Here is a 25857-nt window from a genome sequence, read left to right on the forward strand (position 1 = left end):
GGGTGGATGTCTCAGTCTGCTGCTGAAGGAGCTGCTGAAAGACCCCACAGTGTCATGCAGTGGGTGAGAGGGATTGTCCATGATGGATGTGAGCTTTGCCAACATATATGAGTAAAACAGTGACAGAGTCTATTTTATGGCAATATTACTTTTCATATTTTATATGCATGTTGCTTATCATACTTGCTGTTACTTAAGTTAGGTTTTGGTTAAAGATGTTCCTGTTCATAGAGGATTGTTGTAGTTTGGTATTTTTGCTTTTGCTTTATTCAGTCCCTGTTGCTCTGTCCTTTTTTTGTAATGTATTTATTTTTGTTGGTTGTTCTCTGGTTTGTTTAAAGTTGCTTATTTTTGTTTTCTTCTTGTGAAACAAAAATCAGCATCATAAACGGTCGTCGTATTTCAAGTGTCTTGTAAGTATCTGAATTATTTTGGACTTTTCAAATGAAGTGAAGAAGAAAATCTTTACCAGTTTGTTCGGGTTGGAACACAATTACTTGTTCTGGTTAACAATCTTGTACATATTTCCATTTTATGTTAGCACATACTTTAAGTTTGCATGCTGTTGTGATGGACAATATTAATACTTTCATTTAAAAGCAAAAAGAAAAAACATCCCTTTTGAGATTTTCGTTTTTTGAATAATTTCTTATTTTTACTTTTCTTTTATTATTATTATTATTATTATTATTATTAGTAGTAGTAGTAGTAGTAGTAGTAGTAGTAGTAGTAGTTGTAGTAGTAGTAGTAGTAGTAGTAGTAGTAGTAGTAGTATCATTTTAAACTTACTAACAGCTGCTATCGAAAAAGAACATTTTAATTTGAAGGCTGATAAGATTTTTTTTTTAAAGACAACATCCGGCGGAAGTGAAGCCAAACCGCTGCTAACGTTAGCTTACTGAAACTGTTTCCAACGTGTACTGACGTGTGGAAGTTTTTACAGACAGTTGTTCTGTCTTATCTCAGGTTAATATTTTATCACTTAAAGATGAGTTCAGTCCAGAATCTGAGAGAGTTGATCAACAAGGGAGTAACTGCTGCTGCTGAAGAAATATTCACAGAGTTTGAGAAAACCATCGTCCAGTACGAGGAGGAGATCGATCGTCAGCGCAGACTGCTGGATAACATGTGGAAACCTGAGATAAAGTTACACACAACAGGTTTGTGGAACTGTGATGGTCTGAATGAGCTGATAGAGTAAAGTGAGGAGCTGCGGTTTGTGTGGATGAACAGCAGGATAACTTTCACATTTCTATACCGACTCCATGGTGGTCTTTAAATTTCAGGGTTCATAATAATCCCAAAGAAATGAGGCAAACATCAACTCACTTTGGTGGATGAATATAAATAATTGTCCTAATGAAGTGTGAAAGCCACGTTTTCCTTCATCCATGTATAATCTATGGTGATTAAATATACATGAAATGTACAGAAAGCCTTTTTCTTTGTGAAAGTTTCCTTTTCTATCTATGCCTCCATCATTTTAGCTTTTCTCGTCCTCCACGTCAAACCCAACTCATTCACTCTGACACACTGACAAATATATTACTATGTACTTTCTTGGGACGTTCTAACTAATCAAGAATTGCTCAATTATTTGTAGTAACTGGTCAGTTATTTTTCGTATTTGACCAATGTGTGATATATCGAGACTATTGTACACTTTAAATTGAATGGAATTCAGTGTGGCATGGTATAAGATGAGCTGTAGTAGTATTAAAACATTTTACAGCAGAGTACTGCAATTGAATAAGTAAATAGATAATTATACAGTAGCAGGGCCAAGAACCTGTCCCATTCAATATTGGGTGGAAGGCAGTGGACACCCAGGATGGATCACTGGTTCATCACAGGACAACCCAGAGACAGATCGATACCTCAACCTTCAGAAAGGACAACAACAACATTTTCAGCAAAATATTACATTGACTTGCTCTTAAATCCTCATAAACTGAGGACGCAGCTAATTTTTGGAGATGTTTCATTGTCAAGTGAAAACCTCGATTATGAGTAATTTCATTTATATGATTACTTTAGTCGGAACTGTCACAACTAACTAGCGTTATTGCTGATTATTTCTAGTTGGATTGTGGTGGACAGTTCTTTAGTGCTCAGCCCAAAGTTATCTAGGAATTCCTCGGTTAACGACATTCTCGACCTACGGCATTTCGTGGCAACATCGCCATCTCCCATAAATTTATTTGTCTTGCTCCATCATTCTGATGTACGGCATTTGCAATGTTAAAACAAATTCGGCACGGGAACTAGTTGGGTAGCGAAGCAAACTGTGCAGTGTTTTTATGTCTTAGATCATGATTTCACCTCTATGTTAACATAGGTGAGTAACATAGGTACTTATGTACACATATGAGTTCGACTTACAGTGAAAATCGTGTTACGTTCTGTTGTAGGAATGGAATTCCGACATAAGTCGAGGACCCCCTGTAATAGCAGATTACAACAAAATGCAATCAACAGAAACCTTGAAAACTGAATGAATCAGCAGATTTTCAATGTTCCGTCAGTTCTGCGACACAGTTCATCGAAATGATTCTGTTTTACATGTATCATAGAAAGAGACTGAACAGACTGGTCAGGAGGGCCGGTTCTGTCCTGGACTGTTCCCTGGACTCCATAGAGGAGGTGGGTGAGAGGAGGATGTTGGTAAAGCTCACATCCATCATGGACAATCCCTCTCACCCACTGCATGACACTGTGGGGTCTTTCAGCAGCTCCTTCAGCAGTAGACTGAGACATCCACCCTGCAAGAAGGAATGCTATCGCAGGTCCTTCATTCCATTCGCTATAAGACTTTACAACATCAGCATCACTGGCTGATGTTAACATAAACTGGACTTACATCATATCATCTCAAACCATGGTAAAATCTGCACAATTCCTTGCACTGCTGGAATTTTCTGCACTTTTACATTTATTCCACAAGCCACTTGTTGCTGATGTAGTTTATTTATAGTGTAGTAATACTCTATCTATTCATTTTTCATCCTTCATTCTTGTATATATTGTATATATTATTGTTCTTATAATTATTGTCTTTACTGTGCATTGCTGCTGTAACACATGAAATTTCCCCTGACGTGGGGAGTAATAAAGGATTATCTTATCTTATCCTTAAAAAATTCACCAAAACCACGTTGTTTGCTCCAGATCCATAATAAAGCAAAAATTTAGTGCTCTTAAGTGCAACAGACCAAAAGTGAAATGACAAAAAATCTTCAAAAAGTTTTCAGATGACATGCAGACTGTGTTTACATCGAGAAGACAGGAGATGACGAAGAGACTGACAGCAAAATAAAACATATCAGGTCAATAACATCAATGCAGCATGGCTCAAAAACAGTGTGAAGTGGAGCCATTTTAATTGTAATTTCTGTCCAAACTGTACAATTCATTTGTGTATATATTCTTAAATTTGTGTTGTTCGTGTCCTTGTTTTATTAAGTTTATCTTATTTATATTGCATATATAGTGTATATATCTCACGTCTTTAATTTCTAGTTGTGTTTTCTTAATTTTTCTTACTGTCTCTGAGCTACTGTGACATTGCAAATTTCCTCTTGTGGGACTAATAAAGTATATTCTATTCTCTATTCATACTGCTCAGAAGACATTCACAGTGAGGAAAAATTTGACAGGAGCAAAATCTACCCAGACAGTGCTTGGTTTTCAGAGGGTTTTTCACTCAGGTATGCATCACCAATTGTCAAGCTTTTACTTTTGTCATTTTGCCCTCCAGACCTTCTGCAGCAACATGTCCAGGAGGAGAATGTTCTTGCTGAGCAGAATCTCTTCAACCAGGAGAGGAACTCCAGTGTGGACCAGGATGATCCAGATTCTCCACAGATGAAAGAGGAGCAGGAGGAACTGTGCATCAGTGGGGAGGGAGAGCATCCTGCACTGATGCAAGAGGCTGATACACTGGTTCAGTGTAAATCCAACAGTGGAGAAATATCCAGAGAAATATTTCTCGTGTCTGATAAAGAACTCGGCCAGTTGGATGAAGAGATTGATTATCAGCCCAGGCTGCTGGATGCCGACTGGAAACCACGAATAATTTTACACAGAATTGGTATGTAAACTATGATTGTCTTAATGAACTAGCAAAGGAATGTGATGAATGTAAGATCCTAATTCGAACTCTGAGTTACATTTATTTTCAAACAGAAACTCTGCTGTTGCATCTTGCAGTTTTTCTCAATTGATAAGACACTGTTCCTGAAAAATAGCACACATTTCCCAACACACTGCACACTATTGTTTTTAGTTAAACACAATTCACAAAGCACTGCACACTTGTATCAAAAGCACACTTTACTGTCAAAGTCTGAACTTTTTTTTTCAAAATTAAGACACACGAAGCAAAAGTAGAACACTGCACTGCTAAATACAAAACATTCTTCTCTCACTGTGTTTTCACATGAGGTGTAAAAAAATGATACAGTCCTCAAAAATGACAACTTAAACACAAATGCATCCTAAAAATAAATCAGACGGTGTCATTGCAGTGCCTGATTGTACATTATAAAATAAAAATCATGTTAGACAAAAACTACAGCACTGTATTGTACACAGTACAGTATGCAGATATTTACACCACATCTGCATGAATTCTTTCAGCCTGGTCAGACCACAGGACCTCATCAACATCACAAGCTATGTTTTCTCTGGAAAGAAGGACCTAGTGTGTCTGATCCAACCCTGACATGCATCAACAGAAACATCACCACATTCCAAGACCACTGATTGACAGAAATTTTCCCAAAGTATGGCTGCCGCTCATATACCTTCCACGTCCATGTAGACAAGAATTCTTCTATAGGATTCAGAAAGGGTGAATATGGCAGCAGAAAAACCACAATAACTTGAGGGTTCATATCTAACCATTACCGAATCAACAGTCCTCTATGAAAACTAACATTGTTCCAGATATATTCATGTGTATCATCAGAATCCAACTGAAAAACTCTCTGGAACAAACGCACACAAAACACAGGAAAAGTCAGTCATGTACACTTTCTGTAATTTTACTAGCACTTGTGAAGCAGAATTATTCATTTGATTTTTTACAGTATTCTCAGAACATTTCTGACTGCTTGTATTGTTCCAGTATAGACATGTCACTGAAGTGACAAACATTTACATACATGTAAAGTAAACCACAGTAAACCTGAAACCATTTACTTTATGCACCATCCTTACCATCTGCTGACCTTAACAACAGATTACATTCTGAACAGCTAATGCTGTTTCCCAGCAGGTTTTATAGTGTGCAGTTCACTGACAAAACTGTTTTCAGTTTTGATCTGTTGTGTCTTAATTGTGACAGCAGTGTTGGAACAGTGTCCCAATTCTGCTTCCTAGTGTTCACTTTTTGAAAAATGTGTGCTATGAGTGAAAAAGTGTGTTCAAATGAGCAAAAAACATGTTCAGTCTTTTGCAAAAAGAGTGCAAGAGTCTTGGAAACTATGTGCAAACCATGAATAGTGTCCAAAATTTGGACAGCAGTGTCCTGTTTTTGAGAAATGTGTGCAGTCAGTTGGTGGCTGTTTGCAGTGAATGGAATTTAGTGTCTCATTAATTGAGAAAATCTGTATTTCTTTGAACTGTCTATTTGCCGCCTTGCTGTTGCTTGGATACATCAACGGTTCTGCCAATGTTTTGGTTTTTTTTGTTGCTTTTTCTTCATGCCAAAACTGTGTCAGAAATGTAATTTTGGAACTTTCTCTACTTGTAGTCATGGTTGTGCTGTTTCCGCAGAGGTGCATGACTTTATATTGCTGTTGAGGATGAGCCAATGTGAGGAACAATGTGAGAGGACTTAATGTCTTCTCTCAGATGTTTCTTTCCTTATCATCATGTTAATAACTTTTTCATGCGCCCTACCACTCAGATCACCCACATCAAGATGTCTGGAAAGAGAGGAATGGTCTTGCTCATCAGCAGCTCAGTAACCAGGAGAAGAAGTTTAGTCTGGAGAGAGAGGACCCAACTCCTCCACAGATTAAAGAGGAAGAGGAGACATTCAGCACTTGTTTGGAACAGAACAACCCAGAGACTCCACAGATTAAAGAGGAACAGATGGAATTCTGCACCAGCCTGGACCAGAAAGACCCAGAACCTTCACAGATTACAGAGGAACCGGAGGAACTCTGTACCAGTCAGCAGAAAGAGCAGATTGTACTGAATCAAGCTACTGATACCTTTCTATTGACTTCAGCTGATAAGGACGGTGACCACAGTGAACTAGACACAAACAGGGACCAGCTCCTCTCTTCCAATTCACCAGTAGCTGAGAGCCCACATCAGGAGGGAAGTAAGCATGTAGACTCAGGGTCAACTAGAAATGCAGTGCTGAAGCCAAAGAAGAGTCATAACAGAGAGAGCAGTCACAGTAACAATGTAGACAAGTCTTCATTGTCAGGAAGTCACTGTGATACAGACACAGGTAGAAAGTCTTTAAAATGTGATATTTGTGGAAACAGCTTTCAGAATAAGTACCAAATGAAGAAACATCACCAAATCCACAACAGTGCAAAACCAAGTGTTTACAATGCATGCAGAAAAAAATGTAATTTTGGGTCTGACCTGAAAGTCCATGTGGTCATTGACAAAGGTGACAAACTGTTTTCTTGTGAAACTTGTGGGAAATGTTTCAGCAACAATAGTCATCTGACTGTCCACATGAGAACTCACACAGGTGAGAAGCCATATTCTTGTGAAAGATGTGGGAAATGTTTCAATAGAAATAGTAATCTTACTGTCCACATGAAAACACACACTGGTGAGAAGGCATATTTTTGTGAAAGATGTGGGAAAGGTTTTCGTCAACATGGTAAGCTGACCATCCACATGAGAACTCACACAGGTGAGAGGCCGTATTCTTGTGAAAGATGTGGGAAACGTTTCAGTCAAAATAGTACTCTTACTGTCCACATGAGAACACACACAGGTGAGAGGCCGTATTCTTGTGAAAGATGTGGGAAACATTTCAATAGAAATAGTAATCTTACTGTCCACATGAAAACACACACTAGTGAGAAGGCATATTTTTGTGAAAGATGTGGGAAAGGTTTTCGTGAATGTGGTAAGCTGACCATCCACATGAGAACTCACACAGGTGAGAAGCCATATTTTTGTGAAAGATGTGGGAAAAGTTTTCATGAACGTGGTAAGCTGACCATCCACATGAGAACTCACACAGGTGAGAAGCCATATTTTTGTGAAAGATGTGGAAAAACTTTCATTCAAAATAAAGACTTGTTGTCCCACATTAGAACTCACACAGGTGAGAAGCCATATTCTTGTAAAACCTGTGGAAAAAGTTTCAGGCAAGGCAGTCATCTGATTAGTCACGTGAGAACTCACACAGGTGAGAAGCCGTATTCTTGTGAGAGATGTGGGAAACGTTTCATTCAAAATAGTACTCTTACTGTCCACATGAGAACACACACAGGTGAGAGGCCGTATTCTTGTGAAAGATGTGGGAAACGTTTCAATAGAAATAGTCATCTTACTGCCCACATGAAAATACACACTGGTGAGAAGCCATATTTTTGTGAAAGATGTGGGAAATGTTTCAGTGAATGTAGTAATCTGACTGGCCACATGAGAACACACACAGGTGAGAAGCTGTAGTCCTGCAACAACAATGGGAACAAAGCTTCAAAAAACATGCATTCATTCACATTGTTCAGAGTAAAAGTTTTGTTGATTCTGTGAGTTTATTGTCTGTCAAGCTATGACACATGGATCTTTTAAAATCTGTCAAACTCTCCAATACATGATGACTTTTACAGAAGCATGTTGCATTTACGCAAGAAAGACAACTGGAGACATCATACTTCTGAGGAACGACCAAATAGTTAATTTAATGTTGGTTATCAATTTCTGCAAGAGCCAAGTGGAAGGGGATGATGTTGGTCTGATGTAATGTAGTGAAAATGAGTTCACACATGAATGTAACTTTTGATTTAATTACTCATGTAAACTCATGTTAAATTCATGCGACTGTAAATTGGTGGGTCTTTGTAAAAATAAATAAATACATAAACTGCATTTGAAGACCTAAGACTGATTCTCAATGTGATATTTCACAAATGCACGCCGTGTCCAAAAATATTTTTCCACCACTGTATATCATCATGAATAGCCTCAGGAGTCAGCATTTAAATGTTATCTGACATGATGATAGTATTTGTGTCCCATGATTTAGAATCCAGGGTTATTCAAAATGAATGAACCGATTTCATATTTTAATCAGAAAAAGCAATAGAAAATCCAGCCTAGTCACAAGTATTCTACTCACAATCAACTTTTATTTGATGTTTAAGGTCATCGAATGACATCTAATAACAACAGCGATCAACTCAGTGGATGGTGATATACTGATACGCGTCTGGGAGGAATTCTCTTATCGCATTGATGTTGCCCGTGCTGCAGGTGGTGGCCACATTGAACATTTGTAAGACAGGAAATAAAAGTTGATTGTGAGTAGCATACTTTTGATTTGGCTGGAGTTTTCTATTCCTTTTCCTGATTAAAATATTGCAATGAAATCGGTTCATTCTTTTTGAATAACCCTGTACTTTATTCTGATTTTGGGATCAGTCCTGACATTTATAGAGTAATAATGACTGAAGTACAGATATTTGATGATGACCAGTGATGGAGGAATCTTTCAGGTACTTCAGTAAAATGAAGAAAAGTCCCATTACTGCATCAAATGTATATAGCAGCAAAATGTAGTAAAAATTTCAAAATAAAAATTCAATCCCTGAATTTTGTAGCTGCTGCAGGTGGTACGAGTTTGAACTACTTTATATCAGTTTTATACACAATGACAGATAAGTCTGAGAGTGAGAGGAAAGAAGAAAAAGTTCTGATCCACAGGTTTTCTCTGATCTTTTGCTGAGATGTTCAATGTTTAGAGATGAAAAATCACAATTTTGTAAAGCTGTTAATTCATAGACGTTTGAAATGTCGGTGCGACTACACACTGATTTTTGTAGGATGACAAAAAAGGAAACTACTGCGTTTATCTATAACAATATATTGTATTTTAAAAACTTGTTATATTTTCCATTGTGTCAAATCTTACTCTTGAACAAAAGAACAATTCAGATAAATGAAGTGCAGTAGAAAGTACAAGACTTTCCTCTAAAATGTAGTGAAATGGACAGATAAGTAGTTTAAAATGCATTGAAATGTACACACCAGTGAATGTACTGAGTAACTTTACACCACTAGTGATTGCAGTTTGTGTGTTGTTTTGTTGTTTTCAGTGGTTCCTGAAGGAAAGTGGGACTCTGTGTCTGTCTCAGTGGTGATTAGAATCTTCATTGCTTAAAACTTTATGGTCACTTGATATATTTCCTTCCTACTTAGTGCGCTGTGTTGGGAAGTAATTCAGTGCATTCACCCAAACCGTGTATTTAAAAGAAATCTGACTTGAATGGATCCATTTCTACAACTTTGTATTTCCACTTTATTACATATCAGAGGGAAACAGAATTGTTCATAGCATCCCTGTCCAGTAGGCCTTTAAATGTAATGAATTCAATCTTTTTTCTGATAATCTTTAGATTTGACCAGAATGGCGCCTCTACAAATGTATGATGACTTTAGAGAGTAGGATACATTGCTGATTAACCTGCCAATTTATAAAGCCACAACATCAAGTATAAAGCAGCTAAAACTGGCTCCCAATCAAACAGCATCATTAACTCACTAGTAAACATCATTTATATGAATACAACACTGACAGAGTCGATTTTTGGGCAGTATTATTTTTACTATTTCATGTGCATGTTGCTTATAATACTTTGTGCTACTTTAGTTAGGTTTTGGTTAAAGATGTTCCTGTTGATGGAGTATTGATGTAATCTGGTATTTTTACTTTTGCTTCATTCAGTCTCTCTCATTTCACTCTATTATTTTTTGTAATAATTATTTATTTTTTTTGGTTGTTCTTTGGTTTGTTTTAAGTTCTTCATTTTTGTTTTCTTAATGTGAAACAAAAATCAGCATCATGAACAGTCATTGTATTTCAAGTGTCTTGTAAGTATTTGAATGATTTTTGGACTTTTGAAAAAACAAATAGAGCCGAAACTCTCCATTAGTTTGTTACTGTTGGAACACAATTACATGTTTTGCTGAACAATATTATACAAACATATTCATTTTATGTGAGATTATATTTTGAGTCTGCATACTGTCCCCTGATGGACAATATTAATACTTAGATTTTTCTATTTTTTAATCTCTTTTGAGGTTTTGTATTTTGAATAATTTGAATCATTCTTCTCGTTGTTATTATTATTATTATTATTATTATTATTACAATTGTCATTATTATCATTATTGCTATTCAAAGCTTTACTTCAACCACCCATCAAAAAAGAACATTTTAATTTGAAAGCCGGGGAAGTAAAAAAAAAAACAAAAAAGAAAGAAAAAAACGTCAGGCGGAAGTGAAGCCAAACAACTGCTAATGTCTCCTGGCGTGTAGAAGTTTTTACAAACGGTTGTTCTGTCTTATCTCAGATTAATATTTAATCACTTCAAGATGAGTTCAGTCCAGAATCTGAGAGAGTTGATCAACCAGCGACTAACTGCTGCTGCTGAAGAAATATTCACAGAGTTTGAGAAAACCATCGTCCAGTACGAGGAGGAGATCGATCGTCAGCGCAGACTGCTGGATAACATCTGGAAACCTGAGATAAAGTTACACACAACAGGTTTGTGGAAGTGTGATGGTCTGAATGAGCTGATAGAAGTAAAGTGAGGAGCTGCGGTTTGTGTGGATGAACAGCAGGATAACTTTCACATTTCTATACCGACTCCATGGTGGTCTTTAAATTTCAGGGTTCATAATAATCCCAAAGACATCAGGCAAATTCACTTTGGTGGCTGAATATAAATAATTGTCCTAATGAAGTGTGAAAGCCACGTTTTCCTTGATCCATGTGTGATATATGGTGATTACACATGAAATGAGTTCGGTAAAGTTGGAAAGATATTCACAGATTCGGACTTCCGGTGTTCAAGATTAACTGGTGATACCTGCGTTTCTGAGGCAGATGTTTTGTAGGCGTGGCTTTTCAGGACCCCTTACCCACTGACCAGGAAGTAAACAATGTGACAACGTCGTCTGTAAAATGAGATTTGTGCTGTTCTATAAATTTCGGTCTTGACAAAATAACTGGAAATAAGAGACATTCTCATTGTAACCCTTTTAAAACCACAGGGATCACCGGTGACACCGCGGCGCATGTGTATTTCAAATTACTGTAACTCCTCGCTACTTCGTGCTTTTTTAATCATCAAACTGCCCCTGGAAGCTGTGAAACGGGGCTTTCTGGTGCTATTACATGCATTACGGTCATGACTGAGTGCCGTGTGGGGAGAGGGAGGAAATGAGTGGAAATGAGGAAATGAGTATGATAGTGCTAAAAGGGTTAAAAGTCATGCGCTGTCGGGCTACATGGAAAAAAAAAGCTACTTCAACGCGGTTGGGACCAGTGGAGCTGAGATCACTGTTTACTGTTAAAACCTGTTAAAGCAGCAGACAGGAGACCAGGACACGGTGTGAACGTTATTTAACAAGAAGTTCACCAAACCGTGTGATAACAGAATGCCGGAGTGTTGCTTTACACCATCAATATACTGATACAGTACTGGCAGGTTTAGATCACATTGTAGCTACACTGTCTTACTGAAATACACAAACGTAAAAATTCTACAACAGTCCAACAGTATTTAACGTATTGAATTTGAAATGCCGCAATTGAGCAAAATTCACAGGACATTTATGTTCAAACCAGAAGCAGAATTTTGTTGTGTCATATCACTCTAAACTGACATGTCATTGAGAAAAGACAGCAATTCCTTTCGGTAAAACACAGGTACTGGGGTTCTCTAATAGCTCAGCTGGTCGAGCGGGTGACCTATAAACAGGAATGTGAGCCTGATGCGGCGGCTTGGGTTCAACTCCAAGTCACGCTTTTTTGCTTTTAGGTTTTCTTCCTACTTTTCTGTCTGTCTCTCTATTAACCTGTCGACTAAAGCCAATATAAAGGACAAAATAATAACTAAAAAAGAGAGAAACATTTATTCACAGCTATTGATAGTCTCCATCTGTGGGTGGATACCCCACACAGAACATGTGTGTATATATATATATATATATATATATATATATATATATATATATATATATATATATATATATATAATATATATATATATATATATATATATATAAAAAATAAATAAAATAAATTAGAAATTAGATGAAGCATATCGACGTTCTGAAGACAGGAATGGGAAATCGCTGGTTAGAATGTGGTCAGATGGTTTATAGAATGTCATTGTTTTACTTAAAATGTGTTTAAAAGTAGTCCAACTCAGATCCAACGGGTTAATTGCAATAATTTTTGAAAACGGTAGTAGTACTTTTCTTGCTGTTCCTGTCTGACCGTCGGACTGAAGCCACAGACTTTCACAAGTTAATCTGGTGGAGATCATCACACTCTACCGCAGCAAAGTGATATTTCCACTCAGTTAGGTGGAAGTCCTCATTAAACTCAGTATTGTACTGGTAGATTGAACAGCCCTGAGTCCAAACAGAGCAATAACGACAATGTTACAGCTGACAACAAGAACTTTTCGGAACAGTTTATTGACGTCTGTGTGTTTTGAACAGGCATCGGTACAGTCACCTATGCTATGTATTGCCGTTGTAACAGCTGCCTCGCTCACTGAATATCACCAGTTAATCGGAACACCGGCATCAATAACTCATGAGATATATGTTGTAAAAACATAAACGATGCCTCTTTCAAATCGTTGTAAGCTAGACAGTGTGCTACAGAACCAGTTTTATCAAAAGTCGCTGTCTTTCCAGCTGCAGAAATAACATTGATGTCTATGCGCAGCTGGCTGTGCGACGAGTGAACAGGGACCGTCTGCAAATTGCAAAACCGCTGGAACAGCGAAGAGAGACACTACACAAATATTCAATAACTGCACTCTTATGCATTGTAGTGTCAACAAAATCACTGGAGCCATCAATTGGCTTCTGCTGGTCATACTACAACTCTTGTTTGATATTAAATATGAAAATCTGAATTTTAAGGAATTTTTATTAGTAATAAAATTCAATAGCTTCACTCTTATGTACTGTAGTGTCACCAAATTCACTGATGACATCAGCTGTCTCCTGACTGTCATACTACTACACTTGGTTTGACATTAAATAAAAAATCTGAATTTTAAGGAATTTTTTATTATTATTTTATTAGGGTTACTTCATTCTTATACATTGTACTTTCACCAAAATCACTGGAGCTGTCAGTTGGCTCCTGTCAATCATACTACAACTCTTGCTTTGACAAAAAGACATTTTTTCAAAATTTAATGGATTTTTTTATGGTAGTGAAATTCAATAACTTGACTCTTATATACTGTAGTGTCACCAAAATCACTGGAGTCATCAATTGGTTCTTGCTGGTCATACTGCAACACTTGGTTTGATATTAAATACAAAATCCGAATTTTAAGAAATTTTCATTATTTTCTTATTATTTTATCAGTAATAAATGTCAATAACTTCACTCTTATGTACTGTAGTGTCACCAAAATCACTGGAGCCATCAATTGTCTCCTGCTGGTCATACTACAACTCTTGGTTTGGTAATAAACTAAAAAGCTGAATTTTAAGGAATATTTATAGTAAATAAAATTCCATCACTTCACTCTTAAACACTGCAGAAAAATAAACTCCATCCAACCATCAAAAGGGTCCTACTGATCATACCTTCAAGTTTTTTCTTCCAAGTATTGTCCGTACAGTCCTTAACTTGGAAAATATTATTAGCGGTTTAACATTATGGTTTAAATGAATCAGTTAACGCTGCAGCCTTGTAAGAAGGCATATTATTGTCTTTCTTCCCAATCGTTAGTACTTGAGGAGACAGTCTAAACAGTTTAGTTTGGTATATTGGTGTTATCTGATCCTCTCTTTGGTGAGGATTCCAAGTTCCATTACTATTCAGTATCATGTATTTGGATAAACAGGTGCACTGTGGATCTAAAAATATAGCACCACATACATCAAGAGAAGAGCCGTCAAAGCTAATTTACTCATAATCCTTAAACTTCACACACAAGCATGCACACTAAATAGTGTGCACATCTTCACATGGCAATAAACAACCCAAATAAAATAAAATTTAGTTGCTTTCGGTTATTAATTTTCCACAATCTACCAAGAAAATGGATGAGCACTTTTATCTGTTACAACAAAAAATATTTGAGATATGTAACAACAATTTCATTACTAATAAAAAAAACCTTAAAGTCATGAAACATATTTAAATATCAAACCAAGAGTTGTGGTATGATCAACAGGAGCCAACTGATAGACAGAATGTAATCTTTCTGCACTGCATAAGAGGGAAGTTATTGAATTTTATGACTAATAAAATAATAAAAATTCCTTAAAATTTTGATTTTTTTATTTAATATCAAACCAAGCATTGTAGTATGACAACCAGGAGCCAACTGATGGCTCCAGTGATTTTGGTAACAATACAATGTATAAGAGTGAAGTTATTGAATTTTGCTACCAATAAAAATTCCTTAAAATTCAGATTTTGTATTTAATATCAAACCAAGGGTTGTACTATTACAGTCAGGAGACAACTGATGACATCAGCGAGTTTGGTGACACTACAGTACATAAGGGTGAAGTTAATGAATTTTATTATGAATAAAAATTATTTAAAATTCAAATTTGATACTTTATATCAAACCAAGTGTTGTAGTATGACCAGCAGATGCCAATTGATGGGTCCAGTGATTTTGGTGACACTACAGTATATAAAAGTGAAGTTATTGAATTTTATTACTAAGAAAAATTCCTTAAATTTCAATCCATCCATTATCTATACACCGCTTAATCCTCACTAGGGTCGCGGGGGGGCTGGAGTCTATCCCAGCTGACTCAGGTGAAGGCAGGGGACACCCTAGACAGGTCACCAGTCTGTCACAGGGCTACATACAAAGACAAACAATCACTCTCACATTCACACCTACGGGCAATTTAGAATGATCAATTAACCTCAGCATATTTTTGGACTGTGGGAGGAAGCCGGAGTACCCGGAGAGAACCCACGCATGCACAGGGAGAACATGCAAACTCCATGCAGAAAGATCCCGGGAAAGCCAGGACGCGAACCAGGGATCTTCTTGCTGCAAGGCGAAAGTGCTAACCACTGCGCCACTGTGCAGCCCCACAACAACAACATTTTCAAAATGTTATGTTGACTTGCTATTAAATCCTCGTAAACTGAGGGCGCAGCTAATTTTTGGAGATGTTTCGTAGGCAGGTAAAAACCTCGATTATGAGTAATTTCATTAATATGATTACTATAGTCAGAACTGTCACAAGTCACTAGCATTATTGCTGATTTTTTCTAGTTGGATTGTGGTGGACAGTTATTTAGTGCTCAGCCCAAAGTTATCCAGGAGGTCCTTGGTTAATGACATTCTCGACCTACAGCATTTCGTGGCAACATCGCCGTCTCCCATAAATTTATTTGTCTTGAACTGTACAGTGTATTTATGTCTTAGATTATGATTTTACCCCTCTGTTAGCAAAGGTGAGTGACATAGGTACTTATGTACAGATATGAGTTCCGACTTACGGTGAAAATCGTGTTACGTTCTGTTGTAGGATTGGAATTCCAACATCACTCGAGGACCCCCTGTAATAGCAGATTACAACAAAAAGCAATTGTTCAGTAACAAGTACCTTTTCTATTTCCAGCGAAATTAGCCAAGATCTTATCTTTTTAAAAAACTCTCTGGAATTGCAGCATTTATCAGAAACCTTGAAAACTGAATGAATCAGCGGATTTTCAATGTTCTGTCAGTTCTGCAACACAGTTCATGGAAACGACTCTATTCTACATATATCATGAAAAAATTCACCAAAAGCACATTGTTTGCTCCAGATCCACAATAAAACAAAAATTCAGTGCTCTTAAGTGCAACAGACCAAAAGTGAAATGCCAAAAAATCTTCAAAAAAGTTTTCAGATGACATGCAGACTGTGTTTACATAGAGAAGACAGGAGATGACAATAGAGACTGACAGTGAATAAAACATCAGGTCAATAACATCAATGCAGCATGGCTCAAAAACAGTGTGAAATGGAGCCATTTTAATTGTAATTTCTGTCCAAACTGTGCCATGTGCCAACTGTCCAATTAATTTGTGTATATATTCTTAAATTTGTCTTGTTAGCGTCCTTGTTTTCTTCAGTTTTTCTTATTTATATTGCATATATAGTGTATATATCTTATGTCTTTGATTTATAGTTTTTATAGATGTTTTCTTGATTTTTCTTACTGTCACTGAGCTACTGTGACATTGCAAATTTCCTCTTGTGGTACTAATAAAGTATATTCTATTCTCTATTCTATTCATACTGCTCAGAAGACATTTGTGAATTCTCTGCAGTTCTAGTCATGGTTGTACTTTTTCCATAGAAGTGCAGGATTTTATATTGCACTGAAAAATAACCCCACAGTGAGGAAAAATATGACAGGAGCAAAATCTACCCAGACAGTGCTTGGGTTTCAGAGGGTTATTAGCTCATGTGTGCATCAGCCGTCGTCACCTTTAACAAGCTTTTACTTTGTCATTTTGCCCTCCAGACCTTCTGCAGCAACATGTCCAGGAGGAGAATGTTCTTGCTGAGCAGAATCTCTGCAACCAGCAGAGGAACTCCAGTGTGGACCAGGATGATCCAGATGCTCCACAGATGAAAGAGGAACAGGAGGAACTGTGCACCAGTGGGGAGGGAGAGCATCTTGCACTGATGCAAGAGGCTAACACACTGGTTCAGTGTAAATCCAACTGTGTAGAAATATCCAGAGAAATTTCTGGAGTGTCTGATAAACCAGTCAGCCAGTTGGATGAAGAGATCGATTATCAGCCCAGGCTGCTGGATCCCTTCTGGAAACCACTAATAATATTACACAGAATTGGTATGTAAAACTATGATTGTCTTAATGAACTAGTAAAGGAGTGTGACGAATGTAAGATCCTCATTAGAACTCTGAGTTTATTTTCAGACAGAAATTCCGCTTTTGCATATTAAGACGTTGACATTCCTTTGAACTGTCTATTTGCCGCCTTGCTGTTGCTTGGATACATCAACGCTTCTGCCATTGTTTTTTTTTTTTTTTTTTTAATTCATGCCAGAACTGTGCCATTCTACAGAAATGTAACTTCGGAACTTTCTCTACTTGTACTCATAGTTGTGCTGTTTCCACAGAGGTGCATGACTTTATGTTGCTGTTGAGGATGAGCCAATGTGAGAGGACTTAATGCTTTCTCTCAGATATTTCTTTCCTTATCATCATGTTAATAACTTTTTCATGCGCCCTACCACTCAGATCACCCACATCAAGATGTCTGGAAAGAGAGGAACGGTCTTGCTCATCAGCAGCTCTGTAACCAGGAGAAGAAGTTTCGTCTGGATCAGGAGGACCCAGCGCCTCCACAGATTAAAGAGGAAGAGGAGAAATTCAGCACTTGCCTGGACCAGAAAGACCCAGAACCTTCACAGATTACAGAGGAACCGGAGGAACTCTGTGCCAGTGAGCAGAAAGAGCAGATTGTACTGAATCAAGCTACTGATACCTTTCTATTGACTTCAGCTGATAAGGACGGTGACCACAGTGAACTAGAACCAAACAGGGACCAGCTCCTCTCTTCCAATTCACCAGTAGCTGAGAGCCCACATCAGGAGGGAAGCAAGCATGTTGACTCAGGGTCAACTAGAAATGCAGCGCTGAAGCCAAAGAAGAGTCATAACAGAGAGAGCAGTCACAGTAACAATGTAGACAAGTGTTCATTGTCAGGAAGTCACTGTGATACAGACACAGGTAGAAAGTCTTTCAAATGTGATATTTGTGGAAAGACCTTAAAGAATGAAAACCACATGAAGAAACATCACCAAATCCACAAAGGCATAAAACCACTTCCTTGCAAAGTAAATGCAGCGCTGAAGCCAAAGAAGAGTCATAACAGAGAGAGTAGTAGCAATGCAGACAAATGTTCAGCGTCAGGAAATCATCATTATACAGACACAAGTAGAAAGTCTTTAAAATGTGGTATTTGTGGAAACACCTTTAAGAATAAGAACCAAATGAAGAAACATCACCAAATCCACAACAGTGCAAAACCAAGTGCTGACAATGCATGCAGAAAAACATTTAATTTACGGTCTGACCTGAAAGTCCATATGATAATTGACAAAGGTAACAAGCAGTTTTCTTGTGAAACCTGTGGGAAACGTTACAGTAGAAATAGTCATCTGACTGAGCACATGAGAACTCACACAGGTGAGGAGCTGTATTCTTGTGAAAGATGTGGGAAAAAATTCGACAGACGTAGTCGTGTATATGTCCACATGAAAAATCACACAGGTGAAAAGCCATATTTTTGTGAAAGATGTGGAAAAAGTTTTCGTCAAAGCAGCCATCTGACTGTGCACATGAGAGCTCACACAGGTGAGAGGCCATATTCTTGTAAAACCTGTGGAAAAAGTTTCAGTAAAAACGTTCATCTGACTGTGCACATGAGAACTCACACAGGTGAAAAGCCATATTCCTGTGAGTCATGCGGAAAAAGTTTCAGTAAAAGAAATAATCTGACTGTGCACATGAGAATTCACACAGGTGAGAGGCCGTATTCTTGTAAAACCTGCGGAAAAAGTTTCAGTCACAACAATAGTTTGACTAGCCACATGAGAATTCATACAGGTGAGATGGCGTATTGTTGTGAACGATGTGGAAAAAAATTCAAAGGCCGTAGTAGTCTACGTGCCCACATGAGAAAACACACAGGTGAAAAGCCATATTCTTGTGACAGATGTGGGAAAAGGTTCAGTGAACGTAGTAATCTGACTGAGCACATGAGAACTCACACAGGTGAGAGGCCGTATGCTTGTAAAACCTGTGGAAAAAGTTTCAGTCACAACAATAGTTTGACTGGCCACATGAGAACTCACACAGGTGAGAGGCCGTATTTTTGTGAAACATGTGGAAAAAGTTTCAGTAAAAGAAATAATCTGACTGTCCACATGAGAGCTCACACAGGTGAGAGGCCATATTCTTGTAAAACCTGTGGAAAAAGTTTCAGTCACAATAGTAGTCTGACTAGCCACATGAGAACTCACACAGGTGAGATGCTGTAGTCCTGGAACTTCGGTGGAACAAAGCTTGGTTGAACACGCATTCATGCACATCGTTCAGGACAAAAGTAGGTCTTGTAGATTTCAAGCCCCTTTTAACACTTCAGCAATGATTCTGAGGTAATTGCATGTCAAATTGTGAGACATGGATCTTTAAAATCTGTTAAACTGTCCAGTGGATACATAGCACATATTGCATTTCGAAAGAAAGACAACTGGAGACATAATACTTGTGACTAAAGACCTAATAATTAATGTTGTTAATGAATTTTGGCTTGACCTGGGTGGAAAGGGACGATGTTGCTCTGATTTACAGTTTTTCTCAATTGATAAGACACTGTTTCTGAAAAATAGCACACATTTCCCAACACACTGCACACTATTGTTTTTAGTTAAACACAATTCACGAAGCACTGCACACTTGTGTCAAAAGCACACTTTATTGTCAAAATCTGAACTTTGTTTTCAAAATTAAGACACACGAAGCAGAAGTAGAACACTGCACTGCTAAATACAAAACACTCTTCTCTCACTGTGTTTTCACATGAGGTGTAAAGAAATGATACAGTCCTCAAAAATGACAACTTAAACACAAATGCATCCTATGAATGAATCGGAGGGGGCCATCGCAGTGCCTGACTGTACATTATAAAATAAAAATAATGTTAGACAAAAACTACAGCACTGTATTGTACACAGTACAATATGCAGATATTTACACCACATCTGCATGAATTCTTTCAGCCTGGTCAGACCACAGGACCTCATCAACATCACAAGCTATGTTTTCTCTGGAAAGAAGGACCTAGTGTGTCTGATCCAACCCTGACATGCATCAACAGAAACATCACCACATGCCAAGACCACTGATTGACAGAGATAGCACTTCATCTACAGATACATCTAGAGATCCAACAAACCCACTATTCTTGCAGTTAAAATGGTTGAAATTTCACGACATAGTAGATTATGGTATTCTGCAAATTATGTATCAAACTCATAACGAAACTTTACCAGTCAATGTCCAGAACAGATTTGCAGAAAGAGAAAGTAAATATAAGTGAAAAAGAACAGAGATCTTCGTCAAACCAAGATTTGGGACGAAATTAATGGAACGTTGTATTTGTTTAAAAATGGTCAATTTATGAAACGCTCTAGATATAGAATCAAAAGAATGTAAATCACACGCAAGAGTCTATTCTTGAATCTCACTCTTCAATAATAGAACAATTCAGATACATTAAGTGCAGTAGAAAGTACAATATTTTCCTCTGAAATGCAGTGGAATGGACGGATAAGAAAAGAACTTTAAAAATGCACTGAAATGTCCACAGCAGTAAATGTACTGAGTAACTTTACACCACTAGTGATTGCAGTTTGTGTGTTGTTTTGTGGTTTTCAGTGGTTCCTGGATGAAAGTGGGACTCTGTCTCATTGGTAATTACAATCTTTCATTGTTTAATACCTTTTGGTCACTTGATATATTTCCTTCCTACTTAATGAGCTGTGATGGTAAGTAAGTCAGTGCATTTAGCCAAATAATGTATTCTAATACAAATTTGAATTTAGTGGATCAATTTCTACAGCTTTATATTTTGACTTTATTACAGTTCAGAGGTAAATAGAATTTTTCATACCATCCCTGTCCAGTAGGTGTTTAAAGATAATGAATTAGAATGTATTTTCTGCCGATCTTCAGAATTGACCAGAATGTGACCTCTATAAACATATGATGACCTTAGAGAGTCTTTAAATTTCAGGGTTCATAATAATCCCAAAGAAATCAGGAAAACATCAACTCACTTTGGTGACTGAATATAAGTAATTGTCCTAATGAAGTGTCAAAGCGACGCTTTCCTTCATTCATGTATAATCTATTGTGATTAAATACACATGAAATGTACAGAAAGTCATTTTCTTTGTGAAAGTTGCCTTTTCTAGCTATGTCTCCATCATTTTAGCTTTTCCTCCACATGAAACAACTCATTCACTCTGACACACTGACAAATATATTACATGCACTTAGTTGGGACGTAATAACTGATCGAGATTTGAAATAGCAATTATTCTTAGTATTTGACAAATACGTATGTGATATATTGGGCCTATCTTACACTATAAATTGAATGGATTATAAGTGTGGCATGGTGTCAGATGAGCTGTAGTAGTATTAACATAGTTTACAGCAGAGTGCAGCTGTTGAATAAATAAATAGATAATTATACAGTAGCAGGGCCAAGAACCTGTCCCAAACAATATTGGGTGGAAGGCAAGTGGACACCCAGGATGGATCACTGGTTCATCACAGGACAACCCAGAGACAGATTGATACCTCAACCTTCAGAAAGGACAACAACATTTTCAGCAAAATATTACATTGACTTGCTATTAAATCCTCATAAACTGAGGATGTTTCGTAGGCAGGTGAAAACCTTGATTATGAGTAATTTCATTAATATGATTACTATAGTCAGAACTGTCACAAGTCACTAGCATTATTGCTGATTATTTCTAGTTGGATTGTGGTGGCCAATTATTTAGTGCTCAGCCCAAAGTTATCCAGGAGGTCCTTGGTTAATGACATTCTCAACCTACAGCATTTCGTGGCAACATCGCCGTCTCCTATAAATTTATTCATCATGTTCCATCATTCTGATGTACGGCGTTTGCGATGTTAAAACAAATTTGGCATGGGAGCTAGTTGGGAAGTGGAACGAACTGTTCGGTGTTTTTACGTCTTAGATCATGATTTTACCCCTATGTTAGCATAGGTGAGTAACATAGGTACTTATATACATATGTGAGTTCCGACTTACGGTGAAAATCGTGTTACGTTCTGCTGTAGGAATGGATTAATAGCAGATTAAGACAAAAAGCAAAAAGCAATTGTTCAGTAACAAGTACCATTTCTATTTACAGAGAAATTCGCCAAAATCTTATCTTTTAAAAAAACTCTCTGAAAATGCAGCATTTATCAGAAACCTTGAAAACTGAATGAATCAGCGGATTTTCAATGTTCTGTCAGTCCTTTAGTTCATATTTGTTGGTAACTTCAGTCTGGTTGGTTGATAAAATGTTGACGATACATGGTTTTGGTGTCGCCATTTGAATTGACGAATTTTAACCCCAAAATGAAATTGCTTCCTTTTTTTGTATTCTGTTGCTACTGGCAGATATTGCTGTCTGTTTTTGTATGAAACAATAAACTGTGTCAAACAAAATCTTGTTCTCCTTGTGTTTCATTTTCTGAATGTTTCAAATATATCTGGCAGATGATTGTTAAAGTTTTTCAAAAAAAAATCAACCTGTTGACAAAAGTGAGATCGTATGCAGTTTTATTTTCGTCAAAGTTGGACTGCATGATAATTTCAACAGTCTTATATGATCAAACAAATAAATGCATTAACAAAAAGCAACAGATCAGATTTAATGCATTAAAATTCCTATGTTCACTTTTGTATTAGCCAAAAGACGCGATCCTCAGCATGGAGGACACCAGTGTTGCACAAATGTCTGCAGAGATGTTGTCATTCTTCAGAGATGCTCATTACTGGAGGGGTTGTGTTGCTCTTGATTTGTCTTTTACAAACCACAGCTTTTACAAGCTGTTTTACTGGATTCAAGTCAAGCAACGTATTTGTCCAGGTTCCATTTCTCACTTTGTTCTTCTTTTTTAAAAGAAATAATGTGTGACTTTTAAAACTTTTGATCAGTCCAGAAAGGCAGCACTGAGTCTTTAGTGTTTCTTTTTATGGGCTGATAGATTTGTATATCTTCTGCAAATCCAGTGAAAAGAATCTTACATTTTTTCAAAACAGATCCAAAGGGCAGCAAATATAACAAAACAAGACTGGGCTCAAAATGTATCCTTGATGGACTCAACAAGTGACTGAGTTTGAGGACAATGTCTTCAGTCCATGGCCACGAACTGTTCAAGACATGACATAAAGATTCTCTGATTCAGCACTGAGGGCAGCAGTCAGGACGAAAATCACCAGAACAGCAGAGTGGGTCATTAAAAACTGTTCAAAGAGCTGTTCCAGTTCTGTGACATGAGTTAAAAGTAGGCAGAAATTTTTCATAATTGTCCTGGTTAAACGAACTTCAAATATCCTGTTTTTATTTTCCGATCGTTTCAGATCTTGAAATCATGCATTCTCATAACTTGATCATTTGACTTCATATGAAGAGTTGAATGAATGAATAGTCAAGAGTTTACTTTTGGACTTAACTTGTTTTATTTAACTTACAAGAAACAACACAAGAGACTGGTGGTTGTTGAAGTAGGAAAACAGACAAATTGGAAACTTTCTGAATGTCTCTGATACATATTAAATGACATTTTGGTTGTTTATTTTCATGATAAGTAAAACAATTGTGAACATGAAAAAAAGTTAGTACTGAATCCAGTTCTTACATGTGTTCAGTTATTTATCTCACTTTAAATGAGAGCAGTCTCACAGATTTTCTGTGTTCTGACTCTGCTCACAAATTTTTCAGCAGCTTAGACTATACATCGATCAGGCATAACATTATGACCACTAACAGGTGAAGAGAATAACAGATTATCTCTTCATAATGGCACCTGTAACTGGCTTGGATATATTAGGCAGCAAATGAATATTTTGTCCTCAAAATTGAATGTTAGAAGCAGAAAAAATGGGCAAGTGTATGGAGTTGAGGCAGTTTGACAAGGGCCAAATTGTGATGGCCAGACGACTGGGTCAGAGCATCTCCAAAACTGCAGCTCTTGTCGGGTGTTCTGGGTCTGCAGTGGTCTTTATCTTTAAAAATTGGTCCAAGAAAGGAACAGTGGTGAACCAGCAACACAGTCGTGGGCGGCCAAGGCTCATTGATGCACATGTGGAGGAAGGTTGGCCCATGTGGTCCGATCCAACAGACGAGCTACTGTTGCTCAAATTGCTGAAGAAGTTGATGCTGGTTCTGACAGAAAGGTGCCAGAATGCACAATGCATCACAGTTTGTTTCATATGGGGTTGCAGAGCTGCAGACCAGTCAGGGTTCCCATGATGACCCCTGTGCATCACAGAAACCACCAACAATGTGCATCAGAACTGGACCACAGAGCAACGGAAGAAGATGGATGGATGGATGGATGGATGGATGGAGGAGGCGTTACGTAAATAATCCTAATCCAGGTTTACCAGCTGACTGCGAGCAGTAATTAGTTAAAATGTAAAACTGAAATGTGGAAATGAAAAATGCAAATATATTCCAATAGACTAGAATCCCTATAAAACTAATAAAGCATCTGCTTCCTCTCAGCCATATTCACATATATCATGATGAATAGCCTCAGGAGTCAGCATTGAGATCTTATCTGACATGATAGTATTTGTGTACTATAATAGAATATACTGTATCATGTCCTGACTTTGGGATTAGTCCTGACATTTAAAGAGCAATGATGACTCAGATAGATATATTTGATGATGACTAATGGTGGAAGACTCATTCACAGACTTAAGTAAAAAACAAAAGCAAAGCAAAAAATACATTACTGCATAAAAATCTACATAGCAGGAACATGTAGTAAAGTACTGAAGTAAAAGTTCAGTCCCTGGATGTTTTAGCTGCTGCAGGTGGAGCTAGTTTGAACTACTTTATATCCAGTTTTTTACACAATCACAGAGAGAGTGAGAGTGGAAAGAAGAAAAACAAAGTTCTGATGCACAATTTTTCTCAGATTTTTGGATGAGATGTTCACCGTTCAGAGGTGAAAAATCCCAATTTTATGAAGCTGTTAACAACTTATAGACATCTGAAAAGTTGGTGCGACTACACAATGCTTTTTGTAGGATGCAAAAAGGATTTCTGTTAGAGCTGAGTGGAAAGGGATATGATGTTGCTCTGATGTACTGACAATGAGTTTACACATGAATGTAACTTCGTATTTCTCATGTTAAGTTCATGTGTATGTAAATTGGTTGCAATCCAGTTCAACTTCAGTCTGTATTTCTGTGGTGGTTCTTTGTAAAAAAAAAAAAAAAAAAACAAGAAAAGAATTTAAACCAGTTTCTAATTCAGTTCAATCTGGAAGTAATAGCTTCAGCTGTTTATAAGACAGTTTATTTTGAAAGTTCTACTCATAGAGACTTCACTTAGTTTCAGAACAATTTGTTCAGATCAGATTACTTTGATATAACACACCTGAAGTTTTGCTGTGTGAGTGCTGTACTGAGATGAATCTTAATCTGTACCTGTTGTGGACCTGAACAGAATCAGATTATTCAATTCCTTCCATTAATTTTTGTTGGTAACTTCCGTCTTGTTGGCTGATAAAATGTTGATGATACATGGCTTTGTGTGACAAATTTTAATGCCAATATAAAATTTCTTCTTTTTCTCATATTCTGTATTCGGTTTATCTTTCTATTTTTAAATCTAACAATAAACTGTTTGAAACAAGCATTTATTCTCCTGCTTTTCCATTGTCTGGGTGTTTTAATATATCGGGCAGATGATTGTTTAAGTTTTCAACAAAAATCAACCTGTATACAAAAGTGAGATCACATGCTGTTTTATATTTGTCAAAGTTGGGCTGCATG

General features: G+C 37.2%; 1 protein-coding gene across 2 annotated transcripts; it reads left to right on the plus strand.

The window, feature by feature from the left end:
• The first annotated feature begins 879 nt into the window (after nt 1-879).
• Nucleotides 880-21201, plus strand: LOC118470445 (zinc finger protein 260-like). 2 transcript variants are annotated; one of them, XM_035949220.2, is made up of 3 exons: nt 880-1160; nt 3758-4090; nt 5912-8082. In XM_035949220.2, exons 1-3 carry the CDS (start codon nt 989-991, stop codon nt 7654-7656), a joined length of 2250 nt encoding a protein of 749 aa, XP_035805113.2. In that variant the 5' UTR covers nt 880-988; the 3' UTR covers nt 7657-8082. The 2 variants fall into 2 exon arrangements, with proteins under 2 accessions (XP_035805113.2, XP_054870475.1); XM_055014500.1 differs by lacking the exons at nt 880-1160; nt 3758-4090; nt 5912-8082 and adding exons at nt 10479-10757; nt 16743-17075; nt 17487-21201.
• The last annotated feature ends 4656 nt before the right edge of the window (nt 21202-25857 follow it).

This window comes from Amphiprion ocellaris, chromosome 10, assembly GCF_022539595.1.
Source record: "Amphiprion ocellaris isolate individual 3 ecotype Okinawa chromosome 10, ASM2253959v1, whole genome shotgun sequence".
Classification (NCBI taxonomy): domain Eukaryota; kingdom Metazoa; phylum Chordata; class Actinopteri; family Pomacentridae; genus Amphiprion; species Amphiprion ocellaris.